Genomic DNA, 9,627 nt, shown 5'->3' with positions numbered 1-9,627 from the left:
TCCCAAACTCGAAATAGGAAAGCAACACTGGTCCTCTTACCAGGACACCACGAACTTGGCTTGCTTTCTTGAGCTCCTTACCACAAACAAGGCTCTGATACCATGTGAAGATTGTGGGAGAGAGGGAAGGAGTCTCACTTGCGACTTTCTCACATGCACAATGGGGAAATACACACAAAGGTGGAGGCTGAAAATAGTTTTCCTCTTCTTAGTTGTAAAAGCCAAAAGAACTCATGTACAAAGAAAATAGAAGAACCCTATATGTGGGTCTCAAACCAAACTCAACTAACTAAGGTGGCATACTAACTGAGCCACGAACTAGTGTAGATAAGGATAGCTGTCATCCAGCTATTATTTGTGAGCGGTGTACCAACCGCATCTCCAGCTAACAAGTCGGTGACATAAATGCACAACAGTCACCCTGGCATATCGCGAGTGGAGCTCGATATCTCAACACAGGCAAGCCTTCCAAATACTACAAAAAGAAGGTGAAGGAGCTTTAGATTTCGTTGCTATAATGCGCCATGGAATATGAAGTAAAGGTTTGTAGAAGTTCACCTCTTGCAGTTTATAAGCTTTTGCAGACATTCTCAGATTAAATCCATCGAAACATCAGCTCAAATGCTTCACTATCAATTGACGTGCAGATCGTGGAAATGAAGATGAACACATAACAACAAAACCAAAACCAATCTGATGAAGGAACTAACGGAAAACGTGGAGTGTGCAGGGCAGCGGCAATTAGTACAGATAGGCAAGATTAAGCAACAAAGAAAAGAATCATGTGTGCTTGAAGTGTAAGTGGCAAATTCGCGATTGACAAGAAGGGCAGGGTGACAGCCACCGCTAGAGAAGAGATGCTCAAAAGGTGGAATATCTGAGTGAATACACAACGGCTGCTCGTCGAGAGCTTCAAGATCTCAAGAAGAAAGAGTGCTGGCATACCTCGACTGAAAACACAATCGCTGATCGTAGCACTCCCACAATCTTCTTTGCAGCAACTATACGATCACTCGCACGATCCTCTTTGCAGTAACTAATCTTGCAAGACATCAGGTTTGCCTTTCATGTTGACAGTAAAAAACACAAATGTAGAAAACATAATGCTCGTAGTAAACCAAGTATTGCACGAGGAACGAACCTAGTGTCTATCTGGTTCTTTCTCTGGCAAGGTTTCGTGGACCTTCTCTTTCTCTTGGCGGTGGAAGAGCTTGGTGGTGGTCTTTTAAATTCCCCTTGGTTCGCCATGAATCTTGTGAGCAAAGCGCCATGGATTTCGCAATTCAAACGCCATGCACATTTTAGGTGGAGGTAAATATAGAGAAGAGATAGAGATGAGGCATATGATATTATTTAATAGCATATTGGTAGGACTCATGCTTTAGAAAAAGAAGGTTTTGGGTCCCTTGAGACATTGGTTAATTAAAGCATAAATAAATTAAGCCAAAGAGAAACAAAGTATAAAAAATTAAGCCATGAGAGGTGAATAGATAGATAACCATTAGGCGAATAAAAGTCTATTTTTCCATGGGATAAAAATCATCGGGGCCCTATTTTTTCTCCAGAAGAAAATTTTGATAATTCGATCAATTCTGTTGCTCACAAGTCTTGACTATAATAATGGATGGAAATGTGACCGATGGGTTCCTTAGTAGTGGAAATGCAAACGGAAGAGGTTACGATCTTGCTATGGCGATAGAAATTGAGCAAAGAAGAGCTTGACAGGCAAAGAATTGACATGGATGAAGATGCAGTCTGGCTCGATCGCGAAAAGGTGGAAGAGCTGAATCTGAGACAGCTCCAGAGAGGAAGAGGAGCTAGGCAGGAGAGATGAAGAGAGGCATGAAGTGTGGGAACAGTGGTAGGGATTGAGAAGGCGATGGATGGCAGGAAGGGGGGAAGAGGCTCCCTACTCTGAGGCAGCTTGGATCACGTTGATGAAATCTGGCTATGGCGGAAACGAATGATTCGTGATCGAACAGGAACCAAGACAACCCAATCAAAAAGCCTCTCTTTTCCACACGTAAATATGCGCCCTTTCACTCCCATTGAAGTTTCCTGGCAGCTCCCTTCTGCTCGCAGATCTCACGCAAACGCTTTGAGTTGCTGCACCGAAGCCATCACAGCCCATCCTGAAGCTTTTCGCAGATCGTCCTTTAGTAGACGACCGGCCACTGATTTTAGTTCCTTGCTTGCATCGTTGAGCCCGTTGCATATCTATTTATTGCATCAGTCGCGTCGTTCATGGTAATCTTGTCATGGATAATCGACAAAGCAGCTCAAAGGTTCCTCCAGGAATTTATCTCCTGTGGAAAGGATGGGGACTAGATTTCGGCTTCCATCAGTACAGGGTGTCGATCTTGCTACTGACCTTCTTTGCATACGCTTGCTTCCATGCTTCGCGGAAACCATTGAGCATCGTGAAGAGTGTGTTAGATCCAGATGCTACTTCTCGCCCAAGAAATTTAAGCCAATTGCATCGCGCAAATTCTGAGGGGCTGCGCCTCGACCTAGTGGATTTTCTAGCTCCTACTCCAGCAAGCAGTTCAGAGATCGGATGGGCTCCTTTTAATGGAGATCTTGGCGAAGCTCGGCTTGGAGACGTTGATCTTGCTTTCCTGGCGTCCTACGCTATTGGGATGTATTTTGCCGGACGTTTGGGGGATCGCCTTAACCTTAGGAAGTTCTTAACATTCGGAATGGTGGGAAGCGGTACATTTGTTTGCTTATTCGGCATGGGCAATTGGTGGAACATTCATTCTATCTGGTACTATGTCATTGTCCAGATGGTCACAGGCTTGCTGTCAGCTATAGGATGGCCAGCAGTTGTGGCAGTTGTTGCGAATTGGTTTGGAAAAACGAAGAGAGGTCTTATCATGGGTATCTGGAATGCTCATTCCTCTGTAGGAAACATTGTTGGGTCTATTGTTGCAGCAGCTGCCCTCCGCTATGGCTGGGGTTGGTCGTTTGTGTTTCCTGGATTCGCAATAATGATGTGTGGATTGTTAGTTTTCCTATTTTTGGTGACAGAACCGGCTATTTTGGGATTACCATCACCCTATGAAGTTGACAGAGAAAGAGCTACAGTCCAACATAATCCAGGTGCTGATGAACGGAAGATGTTGCTTGCAGACAGCCAGATAACTGATGGGTTGTCCGAGGCTGCCAATCAAAACGGTTCACTGAGCCAAGGCACTTCAGAAATGCCAGTTTCAAGTGGTGTAACTTGGGATGTCCGTGGTTTGCCGGAGGAAAAATTTGAAGGGTCTACTACTATGGAAGGTTATGGTGTGGACACTCCTTTCGCAGAGGGCCATGATAATGTTGCAATAGGGTTTTTTGAAGCTTGGATAATCCCTGGAGTCGCACCATTTGCTTTCAGCTTATTTTTTGTCAAGCTAGTGGCCTACACGTTTCTCTTTTGGCTTCCCTTCTACATAAGGCACACAGGTTTGTCATTTCTTTGCACAGCCAACTTCTATTCCGGAATGCTGTTTTTGGATGTTGTGATGTGGGGTGCTTCAAACCTTTGTTTTGTCAGTGAAATATTTGGATGTTAACAATGACTGTGCTTTGGGCAATGCCCAACTGACGTTTTGAAGAGAGAGCGAGAGAGAGAGAGAGAGAGAGAGAGAGAGAGAGAGAGACCACTTTGAGACATCAATTAGAGAAGTCTTACAAACCGGTGCAATGAATCTAGGTTTCTTAGGTTTTTTATGAAACTTCGTAAGTTGCATAAAGATGAGGAAGAATTGGGTTGCAAATAATCCCTTGCAAAAGTTTTGATGTTTTAAAATCAAATCCTTATGAGACATAGAACAACTAGCATATGTCTTTGGCCACAGAGTTAACCTCTTCTAGTAGACATTGCAAGTGCATTTTTTTACAGGTTAAGACAAAATTATTTGAGCATTTGTCTACATAAGAAATCATGTATTGTTGCTAGAATTTACACAAGGATATCTTATTCTTTGAAGAGACAAAGCTACCACTATTAGAGGTGCAAACCAAGTTAGTTTTGAAGCGGCTAGATTCAAAACTGTCGATTGGCAATGTGATAAGAGACCTTGGATCCTGTTCGAAATTGTTATTTCATTCTTAGATGTTGTTTTTAATTCTTTCTGAAATTTCTCTTGGAAAGCCTCATTAGTGCCCATACCATGATTGAGTCTACCTCAGCCTTAGTTTTTTGGAGGTTAGGGTCTACTTCGAGTCTTTTGAGTGGGCTCTTTTGTAGTTTTAAGAGAAAATCAGCCTTTGTTTGTTAAACTGTCTTTTAGATAAATCGTTCGTATGTCTAGGAGACTATTTATTCCAACAAAGCATTGGTGTTGCAATGGGCACTACTTGTGCTGTTGTCTTAGCAAACTTCTACCCTTTTACTTATGAATTTGAGTTTATGCAACGATTGATCTTGTGAGACTTGTCCAATCGTTCTTCATAGCTTTAGTCAAGTAAGGAGATTCATAGATGACTCATTTGTCCCAGACATTCCAAACTTAGATATTATGCACAAAGATCCAAATTCTTTCGGTGGAGGAATTTATCCGAGAGAGTTTTGTGAACTTAATTGTTGAAAGTTATTGTGGATCTTCGAAGTTGATATCTATGTGGTATGATAAAATGGCAATCACCTTAGTTTACTTTATATTGGCATCTCTGATATGGCTAAATATGGAGCGATTACTTCCCAATTCTATAGATTCTCTCGTCTTTGCACAAGTAAGAGTGGCTTTATCTCTTAATTTAGTAATTTAATTCTATTACTTTTTTATAACGACAATAATTGAAGAAAAGTAATGAATAATTAGGGGAGCTTCAAGCACAGTTTCTTTTTAGTTCTTCGGTTTGGAGGTGTTCTACTCTTACGTACTTGTTTAGTTTCTTCTTTTATTATTTATTGTCATTTTTCGTTTTAAAAATAAGTAAATAAATAAATAGCTACCTAATTAAGAAATAATGATAATATTGTTAGTTATAACTAACTAATTAAGAAATAATGATAGTAACTAAGAAATAATTAATATGGCTAAATAATGTCCACTAGTTGAGATATGCACACACACACACACACACACACACACATTTCTTCATCTTCTCCTTTTTTTCTTCCTTTTTGCTATTGATGTTTTTGTTGTTTGGGTTGGGATTTCAAAGCTTAGTAAGCATTGGGTTTACCCAAGAAATTGTGGAATCTTTCGAAACTGAAATGGCAGCTTATGCTTGCGTACCAAGAACATAAGCGTAAGTGTAACTTTGCTTACTTTAAAACAAAAAAACTAATTTACTCATAAATTTGTTTAAAGTTACTTTCTTTCCTTTACTCTTTCGCTTGTTTCATTAAAAATGTAATATATATTCTAGTCGTATGTGTGTGTGTGTGTGTGTGTGTAAAGAGAGGAGAGTGCTTTTCGAAGTCGTTTGGGTTCTAGGGTCACATGGGTGTGAAAAGCAGATGAAAAACAGAATTGTGGCCAGCAGGGATAGATGTGCAACAAATGATCAGGCTGAAAACATAAAAGAAGCAAGCCTGAAGGAGATTTTGGCAGGCAAGATCTGCTAGATAAGGTCAGAGATGAGCAGCAGGAGGCCTGGAGCAAATCCTGATTGGCCTAGAAGGGACAGAAGGCGCTGTGATTTGCTGCCCAGCCTCTATCTGGCTGTGGGAACCTCCATTCAGGGCTCAAGGATGCTCTATGGTGTTCTAGATCAAATCGCAATCAAGAAGGATAGCTTCTAGAACAAGACAAGGCTAGAGGAGACAAAAGAGCTTGCAGGAAACAGGAGCGAGCTAGAGAACAACTTTTTTACCTGGCCAGGTGTCAGATTTCAGAGGGAAGGCCTTTAAATACGAGTTTCTATACAAGTAGAAAGGCCTAGAATTAGAAAGCAAAAAATAAAGCTAAAGAGCTGAAGAGCAGAAAAGCTAGCAGCTAAAAGTAGAAAAGGTAAATAAAAAGCTGGCTTTTAAATCAATTAAATACTAGATTTAATATTTATTCCACCCAGATTTTTAAAAATAATTCTTAGCTATCTTTTTAATAAAATTTTCCCTATGCACAATTAGAAAGGCCTAGAATTAGAAAGCAAAAAGTAAAGCTAAAGAGCTGAAGAGCAGAAAAGCTAGCAGCTAAAAGTAGAAAAGGTAAATAAATACGAGTTTCTATACAAGTAGAAAGGCCTAGAATTAGAAAGCAAAAAAGAAAGCTAAAGAGCTGAAGAGCAGAAAAGCTAGCAGCTAAAAGTAGAGAAGGTAAATGAAAAGCTGGCTTTTAAATCAATTAAATACTAGATTTAATATTTATTCCACCCAGATTTTTAAAAATAATTCTTAGCTATCTTTTTAATAAAATTTTCCCTATGCACAATTAATTACACACATAGCTCTATAACAAATATAATTCTAGGCTTGTTAGGCTCATATCTTGACCTAGACAACTTAGAATCGACCCAAACTGAAACCATTGGTTAGAAGTCGACGTGCTCTATCTAGCGTGCATGCGAGTGATTAAGGTGCAAACTTATATGCTCCTGGATTTTGGTTTTGAAGATCACATCCACCTTACGGTTTAAAAACTACATCATCTTGATTTGTCCTCATTAATCCGAGCATCATTGCCCAACACACTAAGGCTCATCCCCAAAACCAGTCTGAAGGTGTCAAGAAGAATAAGGGGTATTGTGGACCCTATGCGTGTAAGGACACCCTCATGGATGTGCGACGTGTCATTAGTCTCTTGTGGCATGTTGATAATTTAATATATGGTGAAGGGTACCAGTAAAGAATTGGCAGTTGAATTGTAACTTCACTGATGTGAAGTCTACCCCCTGCTTAAGCTTTGAACATCGTATCACCTAATGTGGCTATCATGGATAATGAATATCCATCACCATATTGCAGATGGTATAAAAATGCTGAAGATGATACAATACTAAAGGTGGTAAGAAAAGACCGTACAATAGGTGGTAAAGTCATATTGAAGATGACAAATATCACAGCGAAGTTGACAAGGCCATACTGAAGATGGCAGGGCTATACTAAAGACATCATGCATGGTGATTAGGCATGATAGGTGGTACCCTGAACTAATAATGAGTTGTGCATAGGATTTGCAATAGAAGGTAACGGCCGGGATGTGCGCCTCTTGGGTAGACATGGTTGCATTCCTCTCAGGGCTGACCCTTTGATCCTAACCCAAAAAGCACAATTACAGCAAGAAAACGTGAGATTGAAAGCACTTGCAATGCTTGAATATAGAATCAAAGAGGTGGAGAAGGAGAGAGATAATAAATTATTGTTTAGGGAAATTGGAGAATAAATGTCACCACCCATCAATACGCTCGTGCAATTACGATAGAAGGAATATGCTTCACCACCCAATCTCCGTAGTCACACCAGGGACTCACTACTAGATACCTTTGGATGCACACCTTTGCCGCCCCTAATCCCAGTGGCCAATTTCTAAATGTGTACTAGTTCACATTACATTTAAGACACCCCCTACTAACTGATGACCACAGTTGTACATCCTAGTCTTGTAACCAAGGCACCTTAGTGTTGTAACATTTCTTGCCTCTTAAAAGGGTTAAGAAGAGTTGGCATCCCTTTTTTTTCCCCCCCTAAAGAAAGGAACCTTCTATTAATGCTTGAAAGATTTCATACAAGAAAGCAGCCCCGAAGGTGTTTGAGTATGGAAAAAACCGGAAAAGGCTGAAAGAAAGAAACCGGCCTGTTCCAGAGAAACCCAACTCACTGCCTAGGGAATCTCTGGAACTGGGGCTAACCGCCAAGTGGGGGGACTATACAGCCAGCAAATGCCTCGCGGAGTGAAGATGTAGAAAACACCTGCAGGCCAAGCTTTCTTTCTTTCTTTCTCACTCCTTCTCCCTTTCCTCTCTCTCCCTCCTGCTAATTCTCTTGTCTCGTCTGTTACATTGGTATCAGAGTCTCACTCTTGGCCTTGGCCCTCCTACCTTCCCCCCTTCCTTCTTCACAAACCTTTCTTATCCTCTTTCTCTGTTCTTCTCCCTCAAGCTCCCCTCACCTCGTACATGAAGAGACTAGTTAAGGGACTCTATCATTGGGGATGGATTATGTATGTTAAAGTTCAGCAAATTGTGAACGTACTGCAGTCTTGTTAAGGACTAGTCAAGCAGATGGATCCGTCAAAGGGTGTTTTTGAACGTTGCTATCATTTATGGTGTAACAGAGATTGCTGGAGAATACCTCTCTGACAAGATGGCAGGATACCTCTCAACTATTTTTGATATTGGTGGCGTAGCTGGCGGAATGATAGCAGGCCATCTTGCTGACAAGTACAACGTCAAAGCCATCATTGCAGCTGTTTTTCTAGGCTGTGCAATACCTTCCATGTATCTCTTTCGTGTCTATGGCTGTATATCTCTAGCTCATATTGTTGGTCTTATGGTCATATCGGGGATTTTTGTGAATGGTCCATATGCTCTCATTACAACTGCAGTTTCTGCTGACCTTGGCACGCATAGCTCTCTCAAAGGCAATGCAAGAGCACTGGCTACTGTCACTGCTATCATTGATGGCACAGGTTCTGTTGGAGCAGCTGTGGGACCTTTCTTGACTGGTTACATTGCTGGCAGAAGTTGGACAGCTGTTTTTATGATGCTTGCATTGGCATCCTTGGTAGGTGGATTATTGCTATCAAAGTTGGTGATGGTTGAAATCATGGAGAAGATTCAATTGCGTAGAGGTATAACATTGGATCAAGTGGGACAAGAAGAATTAACAGGTGCGTACCAACTTTGGAGATAAAAAGCAAATATATATTTTAGTTCTCTCCTATGCTGTTTTACAATTATTGCAAGGCCTGAGATGTTAAATTTTCTTCTGCAGAATTCTGACCTTAAGGTTGGCCCCACAATTTTGTGCAATATTGAAGAATACAAAGTTGTGATGTAACATATTTCATGGTTCCTTGTTCTGAAGAGTACATGCAGAAGCAAGGATTGTCTTTCATATTAATTCCATCAAAGTTTCTTTCTAGGGTGGTCTAGATCTTGGCAGCTTGCTACCTCCAAAGCTTCATACATGTGTATTCCAGGCATTATCATCTGGTGCCTTCCTTACTCTTAATTATTTTGTCCCTATGAAATTCATTATTATGCTTTCATGCACGTTTGTGTGCTCCATCCATTCCAGCCTGGTGCCTTCCTTGGTTTTGATCATTTTACGACTGCAAGTATCAAAATTCACAGGCCCACTATTAGCGGAACTGGATGCAAAGGAGGAATTTTTTTGCCCCAGCGTGGTGTGGAACTGTCTGAAACTCTTTTAGATCAGGCTATTACAAACGGAAACTTTTTGAGTCGTGCCATTGCATATAATATACAACACCTGAAAATGATTAGATGGTCAGCAAATTCTTTTGCTTTTGTGCAGCAACTCTTTAAATAACTTTTCATAGTCTTTGAATGCATGATGCACGAGGGTTTTCATCGAAGGACTAACAGCAATGCAGACCCGCAGGAGGGGGGGGGGGGTTGTTACTACCCACGCATACCTTGATATGTGAAGAGAGTCCAACCAAGTCCTCAGAGCTGCAAGGCAGCAACAAGCACTGTGCTATGTCTCCAGGCCACTCGTCGAATATT

General features: G+C 41.0%; 1 protein-coding gene across 1 annotated transcript; it reads left to right on the top strand.

Moving 5' to 3' along the window:
• The first annotated feature begins 1,661 nt into the window (after positions 1-1,661).
• On the top strand, positions 1,662-9,362 carry LOC147898081 (putative glycerol-3-phosphate transporter 1). Its single transcript, XM_087379084.1, has 3 exons — positions 1,662-3,450; positions 8,211-8,765; positions 8,870-9,362. Exons 1-3 carry the CDS (start codon positions 2,259-2,261, stop codon positions 8,875-8,877), a joined length of 1,755 nt encoding a protein of 584 aa, XP_087235210.1. The 5' UTR covers positions 1,662-2,258; the 3' UTR covers positions 8,878-9,362.
• Positions 9,363-9,627: the final 265 nt, after the last annotated feature.

The sequence above is a fragment of the Dipteris shenzhenensis genome, chromosome 9 (genome assembly GCF_047967505.1).
Source record: "Dipteris shenzhenensis isolate YYH24624 ecotype China chromosome 9, Dip_SZ_1.0, whole genome shotgun sequence".
In the NCBI taxonomy this organism is placed as follows: domain Eukaryota; kingdom Viridiplantae; phylum Streptophyta; class Polypodiopsida; order Gleicheniales; family Dipteridaceae; genus Dipteris; species Dipteris shenzhenensis.
The sequence above is the reverse complement of the archived record's forward strand: the minus strand, read 5'-3'. Positions and strand labels throughout refer to the sequence as shown.

What these genes read in the sequence shown, in the direction of transcription:
- LOC147898081 (XM_087379084.1), top strand. Translation starts at nt 2,259, where the DNA reads ATGGATAATCGACAAAGCAGCTCAAAGGTTCCTCCAGGAATTTATCTC. An exon ending in CTTCTACATAAGGCACACAG is followed by an intron (nt 3,451 to 8,210) that starts GTTTGTCATTTC and finishes ATGGTGTAACAG; the next exon opens with AGATTGCTGGAGAATACCTC.